This window comes from Lycium barbarum, chromosome 1 (assembly GCF_019175385.1).
Source record: "Lycium barbarum isolate Lr01 chromosome 1, ASM1917538v2, whole genome shotgun sequence".
Lineage (NCBI taxonomy): Eukaryota > Viridiplantae > Streptophyta > Magnoliopsida > Solanales > Solanaceae > Lycium > Lycium barbarum.
In genome coordinates, this window is record NC_083337.1 from 158898379 (window position 1) to 158917850 (window position 19472).

The 19472-nt window shown below is 35.3% G+C and overlaps 1 protein-coding gene across 1 annotated transcript; it reads left to right on the top strand.

Annotated features, from left to right (window-relative positions):
• The first annotated feature begins 6352 nt into the window (after positions 1 to 6352).
• LOC132600784 (ABC transporter A family member 11-like) lies at positions 6353 to 18147 on the top strand. Its single transcript, XM_060314171.1, has 16 exons — positions 6353 to 6929; positions 13699 to 13933; positions 14019 to 14215; positions 14292 to 14477; positions 14577 to 14672; positions 14749 to 14940; positions 15150 to 15309; positions 15402 to 15655; positions 16089 to 16206; positions 16300 to 16376; positions 16462 to 16551; positions 16704 to 16847; positions 16935 to 17237; positions 17321 to 17401; positions 17498 to 17674; positions 17823 to 18147. The coding sequence occupies exons 1-16, from the start codon at positions 6555 to 6557 to the stop codon at positions 18018 to 18020; spliced, it is 2883 nt and encodes a 960-aa protein (XP_060170154.1). The 5' UTR covers positions 6353 to 6554; the 3' UTR covers positions 18021 to 18147.
• Positions 18148 to 19472: the final 1325 nt, after the last annotated feature.

Genomic DNA, 19472 nt, shown 5'->3' on the forward strand with positions numbered 1-19472 from the left:
ACTTTACCGAAGACTATGAACTGAAGTCATTTGTCAGTTTCTTTAACAGTTTTTCTTAATACCAAAAGTACCCTTTGGTCGAAAGTCTAAAATACCCCTGTCATGATTCTTGTCTTATATTTTGTTGTCTTTAGAGCGTGAGACAAATATACACGACGGTTAATTCCATATTAATCTCCGTTTCCCGGGATATACTCTATTTATTGAAAATGAAATTCAAGCTTTAAAAAGAATGTCAGCATTCATTAGTTATACCAGCAATTTACCAGCTATGAGATAGACAATTTAGGTGTTTGCGTGGATATTCATCTTGATTTCAGTTTTTATTTTCTATCTCGAACCATATCAAGGATTTAGAAAAATCTTTTCTTTTTTTTTTTTAAATAATGGTCACATTATACTAACTCTGATATATGAAAAAAAAAAATGGCCCAATATTTCAATTTGAACTCTAATATCCTATTTGGTCAATTCCATTTTACGGGCTTTTTTTGTTATGACATGGAACCCGCCACACAGGGCTTACTATAATACTCATATTAATTGGTGCATAATTGTATTGAAGTTGGGAAAAAACTTGGAATGAGTAATAAATTTAAGGGTAAAACAGGGAAAACAAATTATTTTTCTCTTTATATGCGAAAGTGGACAAGTAAAAGTAAAAATCTATTTTTGAAATAGTGGACAAGTAAAAGTGAACGGAGGGAGTATTAATTACTACTTCTTCCGTCTCAAAATATTTGTCATTTTTTTATTTACACGCCCATTAAGAACGCATTTATTAACATTTTGACTATATTACCCTTAACATATTTCATTATATAATTTCTCCTCAATAAATGTTTATTCTATCAGTGATGAAAACCTCTTAAATGTTGCTAATTAATACAAGGATAAAATAGGAAAAAGGTACTTAATTTTATCTTGGTTAAATAACACGATAAGTATTTTGAAACAAATATTTTTAGTAAGAACCATAAATATATTGGGGAGAAATGATTTTTTAATCCTTTACAAGCTTTTTTTAATTTTATGAAGTTTTTCATTATTTACCCATAAGACATCTGAAAAAGTTATTTTACACAAGTCAAAAAATCTTATTCCGTATGAAGACGCAGCGAGTAATAAGGTGGGAATTCCTATAAGAGCTTAGGGCTCCCCCTTCCTATAATTATAACAATGCGTAGTGACATTTATGTACATTTTCTTTTTCTTCCACCAAACTCAAAGAGTCAAAGGTGCAATTATCCCTGTCAACTGGTTCCAACCGGAACCGGACCGGGAACCGGTTAGGAAACCGGCCGGTTCCGGTTAACCGGTTTTAAGGTCCAAACCGGAACCGGTCCGGTTTGGATTCGTTAAAATATTTTTTATTTTTATTTTTTGTATTATATATATATATATATATTATAGTATTTATTTGTATATTGTAGGTATATTTACATATGTTATACAATTTTATAATTAAAGTTTAAATATTTACTGACTAACAGCCTAACAGCAAGTCAGCAATACAGAATAGTGTTTTTCGTACACATATATATGTATAACTTACATATACTTATATATATGTAACTTAATATATATATATATATATATACTATATGTACTTATATATATGTACTATATACTATATATACTTATATATATGTATAAGTTAATATATATACTATACTATATATAGGATAGCTTAATATATATATAGGTATAACTTAATATATATACTATATATACATATCTACTATATATACAATATATACTTAATATATATAGTATATATACTATATATACTTACTTATTATATACTTGTATATATGTACTATATACTATATATACTTACTTATATACTATATATACTATATATACTTATATACTATATATACTATTTTTTCTATATATATATATGTTTAAGTATACTATATAACTTAATATACTTATAAGTATATTCTTAGTATATTTTAGGTATATTCCTAACTTAATAAAAGTAAAAATATGAACACAAGTAAATAGAAGAAAGCTCAATGAGCCATATATTTTATTCATTCTTGGATAACATTTATTTGCAAGTTGTATTTTTTTTTAACTTGCAAATAATACATGAGTTATACAAAAATAGTAGAATAATAAAATCACCAATTTTGAACCATTTCGTTAATTTCCCCCACATCATATTCGGTCATGGAAATATCTTCAAAGTCTTCCATTTGGTCCGGTCCACTAGCTATCAAATCTTCAATTTCTTCCTCTTCGCCTTGCTCCGCTTCTGAGTTTTGGTTGCGTCGCTCCGATCTAATCCAATCTCGAATGCACACTAGTACTTGCAAGCTAAAGCCAGATAATGAATGTCTATGGTCTCCAATTTGCTGTCTTCCTTGGCTAAATGCGCTCTCCGAAGTCACGGTTGATACTTGAACCGTAAGGATATCTCGAGCCATTCTTGAAAGTATCGGATAGCTTGCCTTGTACTTCTTCCACCATGCTAAGACGTCCACCTCATCCAGTTGGCTGATATCCACATTTGGCTGCATCAAATAAAAGTTAAATTCATCAAAGTTTGCAGTAGAAGAAGAAGTAGGCTGTGAATGTAAAACTTTTAAACCCGACAAGCCCTTTTTGCTACTATGAGAAGTAGTAGGGCGTGGAGCAACTGGTGTAGCACGTTCTTCCAAACTAGAATAATGAGTAAAAACTTTTCTAAACTCATCATCAATAGCGAGATCGGCTTCAGCTAAAGATGGTTGAACTCCCTCTTCAATTTCTAAAAATGTATAAATTTGACTAACCAAATTTTTAGTATAAGACACTTTTAAACAAGGATTTAAAAGGGAACCCAATATAAATAAAGTTGGGATGGGAAAAAAATACTTCTTAAATTTGATTATCATTTCAAAAATAGCCACTTGATAATCGGGTTTATATTTATACTCTTGTAAAACTCTAGCTATTTCCGCTAAGTAGGCTAAAATTCCGGTTACCGTGGGATAGAATTGTCTAGAAAAAGCAAGAGTTGCATTATAAAAAATTTCTAAGAGTTCAATACATTCTTTAACATCTTCCCAATGCCTATAAGTTAACCAATCCTCACTATCAATATTATATTTGTTGTGAACTTGTTGTATGGGAATCCTATACTCATATGCTTGTTGTAGCATAATGTAAGTGTAGTTCCACCTAGTCTCAATTTCTACTTGAATTTTCCTAGGTCTAAGGTTATTTTCCACACAAGCATTCTTAAAATCTCTAATTCTTCCCCTATTAGCATTACAAAAAAGAAACGCAACAACATTTCTAACTTTTTGAACAGAATCATCAAAATGCATAAGACCATCTTTAACAATTAAATTTAAAATGTGACAACTACATCTTACATGAAAAATATTTCTTAGAGGAGGGTTTATTTCTCTTTTTAAAAGACCAATTGCCTTTGTATTATTAGAAGCATTATCTAAAGCAATACAAAGTGTTTTTCTATAAATGTTAAAAAAATCTCATTATAGTAGACATTGAATCGGCTAAAAATTTTCCATCGTGACGACCTTTTCCTTCGTCGTATAAAAAAGCTATAATTCTTTTTTGCATAACCCAGTTGTCATCAACCCAATGACATGTAATAGCAAAGAAATCTAAATGGTTAATACTAAGACCCAAATCAGCGGTAAGACAAACATTACAATTTAAAGAATTAAATACATGGCGCAAATAAAATCTATATTTTTTAAACAAATCTATAACATCGGCTCTACAAGTACTTCTAGGAATACCCTCAAATAACGGGTTATAACAACGTTGAATGTAAGTAACAAACCCTAAACCCGAGGGAAAGGAAAATGGTAAACAATCATAAGCTACCATTTTAGCTACTTCTACGCGTTCTTTTTTCTTGTCATACTTAAAATTTCTACCGGTTCGTGGGTCTATCGTCATTTGAATCCCCCCCACATTTGAACCCGTTTGCTCTCCCCAAACATCCATATGTTTGGTTCTCATATGAGCATTTAGTGTACCCGTTCCACCATCCTTACCAGTTCCTTGCTTAAAACTAAATACTTGTCCACATAGGGTACATGTAACTGATTGATTTTCCCTATCCTTAGTCATAAATTACCAAACTTTAGATGTTGGCCTACGAGTTCTAGGCGGTTTGTCTTGTGTATGTGATTGTGCAGGACCTGTATCTCCTATGGGATTTTCGGGGGGTTGTGTTTCATCATCATCATCATCTAAGTCTTCATTAAAAGTGTCGGTAAAATGTTGTTGCATTACCTCATGACCTAAAAGTGGATTATTTCCACCAACATCAATACCTAAATTAGGTGTTTCTTCCACAAAAGTTTCCTCATTAAGCGCACCCCTAACAGTACGACTACTACTACCGACACCACGTCTTAATCTCTTTGACATTATTAAATAGAAATAATTTAAATCACAATCAAATAAATCACAAGAAAATAAATTACAACAAATTAAATTGCTAGAATTAAATTGCGTAAATTAAATTTCAAAAAATAAATTGCTAGAATTAAATTGCGTAAATTAAATTTCGAAAAATAAATTGCTAGAATTAAATTGCAAAAATTAAAGACAGAGTTGGAACGAAGGTACCAAATTGCCGGATTAATTTCCAACTAAGCGAAGATGGCTAGAATTGCAAATCCACCAAAGCTACTTCGGATTGTTGCAATATCACCAACTCCACCAACAATATTATAATTGCAAAATTAATAATTGAAAGTTGAAACTATAATAAGACTTTGTGGCTAATTATTGCAAAGTAACTATAATTGAGAGATTGAGATTTGAGAGAAAGATGAAGAAGAGTGAATTGAAATGAAAATGAAGAAGGGTTTATATAGGGGTGGGGGAGGGGTTAAAGTGTTAAAAAAAAATAATTTGGGGGCCAAAAATTAAGAAAATGACCGTTTGGCAACGGCCATTTTTGCAAATGGACCGTTGCCAACGGTCCATTACCGAGGCGAGGCCCAACGGCTCTTTACTTTTTTTTTTTATTTTTTTTTTAATTTTAACCGGTCCGGTTCCGGTTAAAAAAAATTTGGAACCGGACCGGTTAACTAATATCCGGTTAACCGGAACCGGTTAACCGGTTATACCGGTTCCGGTTCCGGTTTAACCGGTCCGGTTACCGGTTAAAACCGGTTACACGGAACCGGTTGACACGTTTAGGTGCAATTAATGTTTGAGCCCTTAATGATTCTTAAAATCCTTAGACTTTATCTAACTTTTCCAAAAGCAGAAGAAACAAAAGTTCCCATCCAAAATTAGGTAAGAGTGTCAATCCCCAGTGGAAATTTTTAGAACATTCACTTTCAATATCACAAAATAAACGCTCTATTTCATGGAAATTAACAACTACTCACCGTCAATTACAATTTGGTTCTACAAGAGCAATAGTCGGCCAAGTTTTTGAAAGATTTAATATACTTATTTAAAAGAAAAGACTTAATTTCGAGAAATGAAAGTAGTTAGAAGTTTATGGTGAAGAAATAACTATCTTTCATTAGGTAGAAGAAGCTCTTTCTAAAAAAAAAAAGTAATTTCTTGCAAATTTAAGTGCTTTTGATTCTTTTAATACAGGATTATCCATATCGAAATTATATCTATCAAATTAAATTAGTAGTAACCTACTTTTTGTAATTTAACACTCAAATAATTTTGAAAATATTGTCCAAACATATTACTACTGCAGTCTCCATAAAAAAAATATCAAAATAATTCAGTCAAATATAAACTGTTATTCTCTCAAAATGCATTTTGAATTTTTTAGAGAAAAAAAAATTACTTCTCAAAATAAACAAGTTAATAAAGCAAAGGAAAACGGAAACTGATTCCAAATAAATGCAATCTGTTTTTGCCAAAATCAAATGGTTTTCCAAGTCACCGTCAACGCAGCGTACTGCCTACGTCCTCGTATCTTTGGAATTTTTTCCTCTTTATATGTCAATGATGACAGACCTTTCTTTTTCTTTTTTTTTCCACTAATGACAAGTTGATAACAACCTTGAATATGACAACAATAAAATTGTCATGGAGTACGTCCCAATTTGTTTGATCAGTTTGGGAGTTAAATAGCTTTTTTTTTACTTAATTTTAAACATAGATTCGTATTTTAGAATAAAATTTACATATTTGAAAATCATTTAAAAAAAATCACAGTAAAAAAAAGACCTGTTTGACTCTCAAACTATTCAACTTTAAACAAATTGGGACGGAGGGAGTACATAGTATCCTTTTCTCATCACTTGTTATTTTTATTGGACGGGCAAACTATATTCTGGTATTTCTCTTAAGGGCAGAATAGTCTTTCCATGTGTGAAAATGGCGCAAGTATTTTAACGGTTATGAAAGAAAAGCATGTTGGTTTCCCCAGAGAAGAAGGAATAAATGACTAGCCATTGCCTTTGATAACTTCACCATGGCCATATTTTAACCCAAAACATCAAAAAAAAAAAAAAAAAACTCTTATTTCTTGAATTCCCTAGTGTATAAGTGTAGCAAAAGCAAAAACGCTTAGCAAAAACAGAGTCATTTCGAGAGAAATGGCAATGGAGTTGCAAAGTGGATTTTCTCTGTTTTGGCAGCAAACAATTGCTTTACTGAAAAAGAATTTCTTACTATCAATGAGAAGCAAAAGAGCCACATTTCTTCAGTTATTCTCTTCGCTATTCTTCTTGGGACTCTTATTAGGAATCCAAAAGGCTATGGATTTTCGCTCTAAACATCCTTCAGCCATCGGTGCAGTTAATGATCCTCAGCCTCTTACTAATCCTCCAATACCGCCATGTGAGCACAAGTTCTTTATTAAACGTCCGTGTTATGACTTTGTGTGGAGTGGCAGTGGTAACAAAAGAATTGAATCCATTGTTTCTGGAATTCTGGCTAATAATCCAGGTCGACCTATTCCTTCTACCAAGGTATAAATTTTATTTTACTATCTGTGTTGAGGTTTTCCATTTACCATTTTTTTGCTTTTGAAGGATGTAATTTGCTTGCTTTTATGACAATTAATGATCATTATATCCCTTCAATAGCTTGATTTTCTGATCAAAATGACCAAGTGGTTACAGTTGCAGAGAAATATAGCAGAAGAAAAGTAAATCGGGAAAATTTTCTGCTAGCCCAAGACCGTTAACTAAGATCGGAAGATTCAACTAAAGAAGAGAAAGCTATGAAAAATGAGAATTTGGTTGAAGAAGACTTTCTTAAATTGGCTATGAATTGGATTTGTATTGGGTTGATTACAAATGAATAAGGTCACCCCTATTTATAGGGGTGTAGGGATGGTTCTAGAAATTATTCTAAATACATCTACAAGAAAAATCTAGTAAACTTTATCTTCTACCACCACTCTAGAATATCTAGATTTTTCTTTAAGATAATTATCCAAGGTCCTACACTAGACTATTCTAGATCCCTTACTAAATACCTAGGATTTTTTGTACCACCAAAAAATTAACTTTATTTCTTCACAACAGTCAAATTTGATATAAAAAGAAAATATTCTACACCATACATGAAGAGTTCCGGCTAGTGTGGGTAGGGGAGAGCTATGTTGTTCGGACTCTTCAAAAATGTTAACGGGTGTGTTAGATCCTTCAAAAGTAGTGTATTTTCGAAGAATCCGACATGAGTCCGGCAGCATTTTAGGGGAGTCCCTGTGAAATTTCTAATTAGATGAACACTGCTCAGTTGCATGACAACGATCGTTCCCTCTTATAAAAGCCAGTATCTCATTTGCTCAGGCTCATCCTCTAAATTTGATATATCAAATTGTTGGAATTAAAAATTCATAAGTTTATTATGCCAGCTATAAGGTATTGTAGCACAATCTCGCTTCTATAAGGTAGGTTACATGTAAAGAGAGAAACATGAGATGCTTTGAGAGCAAAGCATAGAACATTCACATATTAAAGTGATGGGAATAAAATAGACCCGCAAAAATAATATTCACGGTATTAGTGATAAACGCGGAACACTAACTTATGGTTAAATCAGCAAGAATAAAATGCAGCAATAATGACACCAAGATTTTACGTGGAAACCCTTCTGAATAAGGGAAAAACCACGGCCAAGAGGAGCAGCTGATATCACTATAGAGGAATTTTACACTGTGTAGTAACGAGTACAAATACTCCTAAAACCACTACACCCTCAAAAGAAATAACACTCTTTTGATTTTCCCACCTCACTACAATATCACTCACACTCTATTTTTCTTCACAGACTATTTTCTTACAGTCTATGGAATACCTCACTTTTGCTCTCACTCAGATGTATTGTCTGAGATTTTTGGTGTGTTACAAATGAACCATAAGCTGCCTATTTATAGGAATGAATTTCCTATGGTGAGGTAAGCGCTTACATCACGATTATGATGAGGTAAGCGCTTACATCATGAAAATGTGAACAAAGAAATTGGCTTGTTAGCCAAGTCCACAATTGTTGCCAATGTATAATTTGTCAAAGGAAGAAAAATCTTCCTTTCTTAAAATATGGGATAGGGGACTGGACCCCACAAATCTCCCCCTCCAGTCCCATTCACCTGAAGGAGGGTACACTGGCTTCTAATTTGAGTGCATGCCGACAAGTTCTTTGCACGATTCGAACTTGTCTCTCGGTACCGCCTTGGTCAGCATATCTGCAGGATTTTCATTCGTGTGAATCTTCTTGACTTGGAACAATTCGCTTTCCAATTGCTCACGAATCCAATGATATCTGACATCGATGTGTTTTGTTCTCGCATGGTACATGGAGTTCTTGCTCAAGTCTATTGCACTCTGACTGTCACAATAGACAACATACTCCATTTGCTGCAATCCAAGTTCTTGAAGGAATCTCTTGAGCCATATCATCTCTTTGCCAGCTTCAGTAGCCGCAATATACTCCGCTTCCGTTGTAGATAGTGCAACACACTTCTGCAACTTTGACTGCCATGATATAGCTCCCCCTGAAAAAGTAAACAAATATCCAGTAGTGGATTTTCTGTTATCAAGGTCACCTGCCATATCAGAATCTGTATAGCCCTTCAAAATTGGATTTGATCCTCCAAAACACAAGCATTCATCTGATCTTCCTCTTAGATACCTGAGTATCCACTTCACAGCTTCCCAATGCTCTTTCCCTGGATTTTCGAGAAATCTGCTAACAACACCGACTGCATGAGCAATATCTGGTCGAGTGCATACCATTGCATACATTAAACTTCCGACGGCAGAGGAATAAGGAATCTTGGCCATTCTCTGTTTTTCCTCTGTTGTTGTAGGACACATCTTTTTGCTCAATTTCAGATGACCAGGAAGAGGTGTGCTAACCCACTTAGCACTCTTCATATTGAAGCGCTCTAGTACACGTTCTATGTACTTTTTCTGCGACAAATAAAGCTTCTTTTCATCTCTCGAACGAGTAATTCTCATGCCCAAAATCTGCTTAGCATGACCCAAGTCTTTCATTGCAAAAGACTTACTCAACTGTTTCTTCAACTCGTCAATCCTGGAAGCATTTTTGCCTACAATCAACATATCATCCACATATAGCAGAAGGATGATAAAGTCACCATCAGAAAATCTTTGTACAAACACACAGTGATCTGAAGAAGTCTTCTTGTAGCCTTGCTCCCCCATAACAGACTCAAACTTCTTGTACCACTGTCTGGGAGCTTGCTTCAATCCATAGAGACTCTTCTTGAGTTTGCATACAAGATTTTCTTTACCTTTTGCCTTGAAGCCTTCAGGTTGTTCCATATAAATCTCCTCTTCTAAGTCACCATGAAGAAAAGCAGTCTTCACATCCATCTGCTCAATCTCCAAATCAAGACTAGCAGTCAAACCAAGAACTGTCCGAATGGAGGACATTTTCACGACAAGAGAAAATATTTCGTCAAAGTCAATACCTTTCCTTTGACCAAATCCCTTAACAACCAATCTAGCTTTGTATCTGGGCTTCAAGCTGTGTTCTTCGGCTTTAACTTTGAACACCCACTTGTTCTTCAAAGCTCTCATGCCCTTAGGCAAGTTCACCAACTCATAAGTATGGTTCTCACGCAGAGATTTCATCTCATCTTGCATGGCTTCAATCCATTGATCCTTGTGCTCATCTTCCATGGCCTCCTCATAACATTCAGGTTCTCCCCCATCAGTGAGTAATACATACTCATTAGGTGAATAACGGGAAGAAGGAACATGCTGTCTAGTAGACCTTCTAAGTGGAATATCTGACTCATCCACGACTTCATGAGTAGGAGCATCTACTTCATCAATAGCAGCATCGTTATCATCATCAACATGCTGATCTGGAACATGATTCTGGGCATCACCATCGTCATCGAGCCCACCAACTTCATCAGCATTTGTATGAGGAACTTGATCAAGATTAACTAAACCTTCAGAACTTGAAGATTTTATCTTCTCCGCTTTGTTAATATCTTCAATGGTTTGATCCTCCATGAAGATAACATCACGGCTTCTCACAACCTTCTTCTCAATTGGATCATATAGCCTGTAACCAAACTCATCAAGGCCATAACCAATGAAGATGCACTGCCTTGTCTTGGCAGTTAATTTCGACCTTTCATCTTTAGGCACATGTACAAAAGCTTTACAACCAAACACTTTCAAGTGGTCATAGGAAACATCCTTTCCATACCAAACTCTGTTTGGAACATCACTTTGCAAAGCAACCGCAGGGGATAGATTAATAACATGTGCAGCGGTCAATAAAGCCTCACCCCAAAAGGAATTCGGCAGCTTTGCTTCAGAAAGCAAACATCTGACTCTTTCCATCAAGGTCCTGTTCATCCTCTCTGCTAAACCATTAAGCTGAGGAGTCTTAGGAGGAGTCTTCTGGTGTCTGATACCCTGTTGCTTGCAGTATTCGTCAAACGGTCCACAATATTCACCACCGTTATCAGTACGAATACACTTCAGCTTCTTTCCAGTTTCTCTTTCAACTGAGGCCTGAAACTGCTTAAAGACACCCAACACTTGGTCTTTAGTCTTTAAGACGTAGACCCAAAGTTTCCTTGAGCAATCATCAATAAAGGTAGCAAAATAAAGTGCACCACCCAAAGTCCTTGTCTTCATTGGACCACATAAATCTGAATGCACCAACTCAAGCAACTCTGTCTTTCTTGAAGGAGGATGAGACTTGAAAGAAACTCTATTTTGTTTTCCAGCCAAGCAGTGCTCACACTTTTCTAATTTAGCACTTTCGAAATTTGACAATAATTTCTTTTTGGCCAGAACATTTAGTCCTTTCTCGCTAATGTGGCTAAGCCTCTTATGCCATAACGTTGAAGAGTTATTGCTCTCAACTGCATTCACCATATCAACACAGGTAGAGGCTGTAGTCCAGTATAGACCACGACGCTTTTCGCCACGAGCCACAATCATGGAACCTTTAGTAAGCTTCCACTTTCCAGCACCATTGGTACTGACATATCCCTCATCATCCAAAACACCAACAGAGATCAAGTGCAAACGAACATCAGGTGCATGCTTTACATTGTTTAAAACTAGTTTAGTTCCAATACTAGTTTTCAAACAAATCGTTCCAACACCAGCCACCCTGGATAAAGTCTCATTACCCATGCTCAAAGTTCCAAAGTCACCCGGAGTATAGGATGAGAAAAATTCCTTCCTTGATGTCACATGAGATGCGGCACCACTGTCCACAACCCAGCTTGACTCATCACAAGCAATATTTATCAGATCCGCATCAAGGACAGTAACAAGATCTTCTGTAGTGACAGCGGCAACACGATTGCCATCTTCTTTCTTTTCCTCCTTTTCTCTATTCTCTTTTTTCAAAATCCGGCAGAACTTCTTTGTGTGCCCTTTTTTCCCGCAATGATAGCAGTCAATATCTTTAAGTCTGCTTCTGGATTTGCTTCTATGATGTTCTCTATTTTGAGAACCACGATTCTTGCCTCTCCCCCTAGTGTCAGTCACCAAGACATCTGATGAGGAGGAACCTTGAGATTTTCTTCTCATCTCTTCATTTAAAAGACTGCTCTTGGCAAGATCCATAGAGATCACACCATCCGGAGCAGAATTTGATAATGAAGTTCTAATAATTTCCCAAGAATCTGGTAGGGAACCAAGTAGAAATAAGCCTTGAATTTCTTCATCAAAATTAATACCCATAGCAGATAACTGGTTCATGATCCCCTGAAAAATATTCAGATGATCTGTCATTGCGGAACCATCGTGGTATTTTAAACCCAGCATTTGCTTTATCAGAAACATCTTGTTATTACCAGTTTTTCGAGCATACAAACTTTCAAGATGCTCCCATAGGGTCCGAGCATGTGTCTCTCCAGAAATATGGTTCAACACATTATCGTCAACCCACTGTCTAATAAAGCCGCAAACTTGTCGATGCAACAAATTCCACTCTTCATCTGATTTATTATCAGGCTTTTTATTTCCAAAGACAGGTTGATGAAAATTCTTGACATAGAGCAAATCTTCCATTTTGCCCTTCCAAATGGCATAATTTACGCCACTCAAAGTAACCATTCTACTAGTGTTGGCTTCCATCGTTTATCACAAATACAAATATTATTTTATTCGAAGACCAAAGTAATTCTTTTCTGATGTGGAAGTTCAGACTGTGCTGCAACCACAGAGCATACTCAGACAGAACCTTGGCTCTGATACCACTTGATGGGAATAAAATAGACCCGCAAAAATAATATTCACGGTATTAGTGATAAACGCGGAACACTAACTTATGGTTAAATCAGCAAGAATAAAATGCAGCAATAATGACACCAAGATTTTACGTGGAAACCCTTCTGAATAAGGGAAAAACCACGGCCAAGAGGAGCAGCTGATATCACTATAGAGGAATTTTACACTGTGTAGTAACGAGTACAAATACTCCTAAAACCACTACACCCTCAAAAGAAATAACACTCTTTTGATTTTCCCACCTCACTACAATATCACTCACACTCTATTTTTCTTCACAGACTATTTTCTTACAGTCTATGGAATACCTCACTTTTGCTCTCACTCAGATGTATTGTCTGAGATTTTTGGTGTGTTACAAATGAACCATAAGCTGCCTATTTATAGGAATGAATTTCCTATGGTGAGGTAAGCGCTTACATCACGATTATGATGAGGTAAGCGCTTACATCATGAAAATGTGAACAAAGAAATTGGCTTGTTAGCCAAGTCCACAATTGTTGCCAATGTATAATTTGTCAAAGGAAGAAAAATCTTCCTTTCTTAAAATATGGGATAGGGGACTGGACCCCACATAAAGTACTAATGTCTTCCTCCTTTGGTTTGTTGGTGTAAAATGAAGAATATAATTGAAATATATAACTTAATATGCTTCCTCAGTTTCTCTAAATAAGAATAGACAAGGAACTGATCAGTTTTTGTTATTGAAGCACAATATAAGTGTTATTTCCATCTCAGTAAAATTCATTTTGTTTGCTATCATAAAAGATACTGTGGCAGGCGTTGCATTTCATCAGGATAATGTATATTGAATTTAAATACAAATGTGGAGTGAATAGAATTTGATTAGCGATGTAGAGCACTCAGGTCTTCGAATAAATGTAGCCCAATCATTGCTCTTTTTCTTTATCAATTTAAGAATTTGGGGTAACTCTTTGATCTGCAAGTTGCTCATTGAGTATACTGCAGCCACTAATGTTTTTTTATCTTTCAGGTCAAGTCATTTGGGACAAAAGATGATTTGAACAATTGGCTTCTCAGTGATCCAATGCGTACCCCAGGAGCTTTGCATTTCGTGGAACGAAATGCCACAGTTGTAAGTTATGGTGTAGTAACAAATACTTCTACATACATTCAAGTTCCAAGGATACCTGAAGATCCAACTTTCAAATTCCAACTTCCCCTTCAATTAGCTGCATCTCGAGAAATTGCGAGGTCCTTGCTTGGAGGTAGTATAAGATAGTAGTTCCCCTTTACAAAAACGATCTTTGATAAATTCTTAAAAATCTTTAAGACTGCATCCTTCTTTCACAGATTCAAAGTTCCGCTGGAATGTTGGTCTCAAGGAATTTGCGCATCCTGTAATAGAAGATCCTGAAGCTGGAGATTCATTTCAAAAATTTGCTTTTGTTGCTATTTTTAGTCCAATCTTCTTCTATGCAATCTCTATATTCGGTTTCGTATTCCAGATTAGCTCAATGGTTCTCGAGAAGGAGCTCAAACTTCGACAGGTAATTAACCTGTATTTGCTAGAATCTTTGATTTTATATTATATTCAACTTTTCTGATTTCCAATTTGATATACAGGCAATGACTGTGATGGGACTTTTTGACTCAGCTTATTGGTGCTCATGGCTTATATGGGAGGGAATTATGACATTCCTTTCATCACTCCTCATAGTTCTTTTTGGAATGATGTTTCAACTTCATCTTTTCTTGAAAAACAGCTTTTTGATTGTTCTACTTTTGTTCTTTCTTTTCCAATTAAACATGGTGAGTTCCGTTTGGATTATAAAGATATCAATATAATCTACTAGTATAGCCACTGTTGCAGCGTCAGGACTGAAAGCATGTTGCATCCTGATGTGCTAGGTTGGTTTTGCCTTCTTAATATCAAACTTTATTCGCAAGTCTGCTTCGACTACAACAGCTAGCTTTGCCATATTTGTAATTGGTTGTGTGACTCAGGCAAGTCAATTCCCAGATATAAACTTTCAGAACCCATAAATGAATCTTGTAACAAATTTTTTTCATTCTCTTGCAGACATTTTCAGCGGCTCTATATAGTGACACAAACCATAAAACCAGCTATAGAAGAATAATTTGGTCCTTGTTTCCGCCTAATCCCTTTTCAGGAGGTCTAAATCTGTTATTATTTGCAGCAGATCATGACGGGATTAGCTGGAGTAGGCTATCCCAGTGTGACATTGATGACGAGGCATACTGCTATTCAATCGTATGGTCAAGTTTTAATTTTAATGTTTCTTTTTGGTTTTGTTGGAAAATAATCTATTGTCTTCAATTGTTGGTCTTTTTTGAAATCCAACTCTCCATGTATTCGAGATGATAAGAGAACATAAAATGCATGTTAAAGCTTAATACCCTCTTCCTTTCTAAAATCTTGTTGTTTGACCATTTCCGGAACTATTCTTTATGACCTGCTAGCTCCATTATTATCGATGGCTCGTTGCAACGTTCTTCCTGTGGCTTGTTTTGGCTATCTACCTTGACAATATCATACCGAACTCAGCAGGCGTAAGAAAACCCTTTTATTATTTTTTGAAACCTGGATATTGGACAGGAAGAGGTGAAGAAAAGTTTAAAGGTACTACTATTTCACTTATTAGTCTTATTTCCTCAGTCGTTATATTGATATCCTTCAGTAAGTACCAGATTTCATCTTCTCTAAAAATTCAGAAAACGCTCCATGTTGCGGTTCTGGTTCTGCGCCTCCAAATGACAATTTTACTCAAGATGATGAAGATGTTCTTGATGAGGAAAATAGGGTGAAACAAGCAGCGAAGGAAGGGAATGTTGATCCTAATGTTGCTGTGCAGCTACAAGACCTTTATAAGATGTATTCTAGGACAATTAACTTTAGTTGCCATTCTTGCTGCCTTCTCTGTTGCTACTGTAGATGCAAGATTAAGAAACCTTATAAGGCTGTCCAGGTGAATTTCCCGACGCTCCTTTTCTACGAAGTAGTATTTGGCTAAACTGAATGAGAAAATGAGAATTTCTTCATCGCATCAATAAATCATCAGATATTGGACTTCCTCAGTTGACTTTGTAGAACGATAGTTGGTTTTTGTGCATCTCTTTCCCTTGACGTGATATAAGATGCATATTGTCTAAATTCTATCATTCAGCATCCGCACTTGATATAAGTGAAGGCATCATCCACATACGGTTCTCATCAGACATTTTACCCTCCGTTTCTGCAGTCTGCTTCCCTGAATGCTACATTATTAAGACAGCATAGGAACAACTTTTGCCAATTTCCCATTTTTCATCGTAACATTTAATGAAAATATGTTGCAATGAAAGGTGCAGTTTTTATTCAGGGTCCATGGTTAAATCATAAGATGATCACTTTTTACTCAGGGACTCTGGTTAAATCTTGAGAAGGATCAATTGTTCTGTCTCCTGGGACCAAATGGAGCTGGAAAAACAACTGTAATTAGTTGCTTGACTGGTATAACTCCAGTCACTCGTGGAAATGGTAATAGCTTTCCTTTTGAAAAGTTTCGAGTTAGAATGTGTTCTCTTTTGATTGAGATGAATTGCTTAACTTATATAAGTTGCTTTCTGACAGCACTAATCTATGGAAACTCTGTTCGAAGTTCGGTTGGTATATCCAACATAAGAAAGCTGATTGGTGTCTGCTCACAGGTAACTTACCGGAATCTGCTAACAAGTTTTGCACTCCTTCTTGGCTTGGTTTTTATTTCATTGACTTTGTGTGGTCATGCTGCAGTTCGACACACTTTGGGATGCATTATCTGGACAAGAGCACCTTGAACTCTTCGCCACCATCAAAGGCTTATCCCCAACTTCAAAAAGATCAGTAAATATTTGTGACTTCACTGGCTTATATTCATAAGTCATACAGCATATATTTTCATCCTAAATAGATTGCCACAATTTTCCATTGACTCTTTGATTGAAGAAGTGGCTATGATTTCTCACTGAGAACTTCTCCATTTACTTGAATGGCAGGAAGCTAAAAAATTGTTGGCTGATGTGAAACTTGATGATGTTGCCAACGTGAGAGCAGGTAGCTATAGTGGTGGAATGAAACGTCGCCTCAGTTTAGGAATAGCATTGATTGGAGATCCGAAACTTCTCTTTTTAGATGAACCAGTATGCAATTTTTAATAAGCTTTAGTGTAGTATAATTATCAATGTTTTGTTTCTTCGATCCTGAAGTAAATTCATTGCAACTTGTAGACAACAGGTATGGATCCTGTAACTCGGAGGCATATCTGGAGTGTAATTGAGGCTGCAAAGCAGGGGCGTTCTATTGTTCTAACGACACATTCTATGGAGGAAGCTGATATATTATCAGATCGCATTGGAATTATGGCAAAGGGTAGACTTCGTTGTGTTGGAACATCAACCTTGCTCAAGTCTCGATTTGGAGCTGGATTTATTGCTAAAATTAGCTTCAGTAAAGTTGCTATTGACGTAAATGCTATGGCAAATACAATAGGCATCAAGCATCACGAGGCTGTCAAAAAATTCTTCAGTCAGGTGCTTTCTAGTAATAAAGCTTTTAAAGATTATATTCAATTAATAAATTAAACAAGTGCTCGACTGAATTATTTGTTTTACAGCATATAGATGTTGCACCAAAAGATGAAGATAAATCCTTCTTGACTTTTATTATCCCTCATGAGAAGGAGAAGCTACTCGAAGTAAGTACCTCTGCGAGGTTGCTCTAGACAAATGTAGCTTGTATTTTGATCACTCAATACTATGTTTCACTGATTTATTTGCACATTTTGTATCAGAATTTCTTTGCAGAGCTAGATAATAGAAAAACGGAGTTTGGCATATTAAATATTCAAATCGGTCTTACAACGCTAGAAGAAGTGTTTTTGAACATTGCAAAGAAGGCAGAGCTAGAGGTTGCTGCATCTGAGGAAACTATCAAGACGCTGATTTTACCATCAGGAACTACTCTCCAAGTAGGTGCACTACTTGGGAATTATATTTATGTTATGAATTTAACTCATACACACTGACAGTATAATTGGTTTTTACATTATCGGGAAGTTTTCACTTATCCACTAAACAAAAGAGATGAAAAACAAACTCTATTGATTTGCAATACAGGTACGTCTAGGATCAAAGTACGTGGAGATCCCTGGCACAATTTCCACAGAGAATCCTCGAGGCCTTATGGTTGAGGTTTATTGGGAGCAGGATGATCATGGCAATCTCTGCATTTCAGGCCATTCAGATGAGACTACAGTGCCACCTAATCTTCAAATATCAAGTTCCAGTTTAGTTATTGCCAAATCCAGAGTGTAAGATTGAGAACAGTGGCCAGTGACCAGTTTATTAAGTATTTGTTTCCGCTGTTTTTCTCAACGAACTATGTTGTATAACGAGACGATACAAATTTTTAGAATGTAGGAGTAGCTTTTTTTTAATAGGATTTTCAGTTTGGTCAAAATGAATGTTTATATCGTGGTCTAAAAGATCTACAAGTTACAAGAGGAATAAAAAGAAGATCATTTACTAAACAGATATCTCAAAAGGGACAACTGGCTAAAGATTGCGTAGATAAAAATCATGTCTAAAAAAGTAGAAGACGTTTGATCAGTTGAGAGAGGAGAAGTGCTGACAGATTGGTCTTACTGATCTAATAAAAGTTTACAGCTTAATAATTCCTCTCTAACGATTCAGTTTCGAATGAAATGTCGACATAATTCAGTGTGACATCCTACGATGACAATACAAAGCAAGTGAACATAGGAATCCGCGACTTAAATAGCACAAAAAAAAAAGTTGAACCAAACTAGCACAAAAAAAAAAAAAAACATAAGTAGTATTCACGCACGAATTTCGTGCGCGAAAGGACCAAACTGCAAAAACACAGTTTTGGCTTTTCACGCACGAATTTTGTGCTTGAATGGGGTCATCAAAAAAAAAAAAAAGGAACATTAGTAGTCACGCATGAATTTTGTGCGTTAATGTTGGGGCTTCTTTTTTTTTTTTTTTTTTTTTTGCGTTACCTTTCCAATCACGTTTTTTTTCATACTTTGGGCAAAGATTAGTCATGTTTTAAAATCCCAAAATATCAATATTTTATATAAAACTTAATATCTTTTTTTGCGTACAATAATGTCGGCTCATTACATGAAGTCCACCTAAACGTTTGGATCGTCGTTTTAGGGGTTCTAAAGTGCCCCGAAGCAAGTTTGGAAACTTGTAATATTTATAGGGTTTTGATTTAAGTGTTTTATTATATTTGAATGTACAAATTTAAATATTTGATTTAATAATAATTCATCCAATACGAGAGGTCTATACTAATTAAAAAATAATTCATTCCATTTAATTACAATACTAATTCAAAGCAATACAATAATAAATTACAACAACTTTCTATGCGTGAAAGTTGTAAGTTGTTGCACTTTCACGCACAGATTTTAGGGTTTAGTTGTAAGTTGTTGCACTTTCACGCACAGAAAGTTGTTGTAATTTATTATTGTATTGCTTTGAATTAGTATTGTTATTAAATGGAATGAATTATTTTTTAATTAGTATAGACCTCTCGTATTGGATGAATTATTATTAAATCAAATATTTAAATTTGTACATTCAAATATAATAAAACACTTAAATCAAAACCCTATAAATAGTACAAGTTTCAAAACTTGCTTCGGGGCACTTTAGAACTCCTAAAACGACGATCCAAACGTTTAGGTGGACTTCATGTAATGAGCCGACATTATTGTACGCAAAAAAAGATATTAA

Excerpts from the sequence above, each read along its gene's own strand:
- LOC132600784 (XM_060314171.1), top strand. The coding sequence starts at position 6,555 with ATGGCAATGGAGTTGCAAAGTGGATTTTCTCTGTTTTGGCAGCAAACA. Across the intron at positions 13,934-14,018 it reads TGCGAGGTCCTTGCTTGGAG|ATTCAAAGTTCCGCTGGAAT; the intron begins GTAGTATAAGAT and ends CTTCTTTCACAG. Across the intron at positions 17,675-17,822 it reads CATCAGGAACTACTCTCCAA|GTACGTCTAGGATCAAAGTA; the intron begins GTAGGTGCACTA and ends TTTGCAATACAG.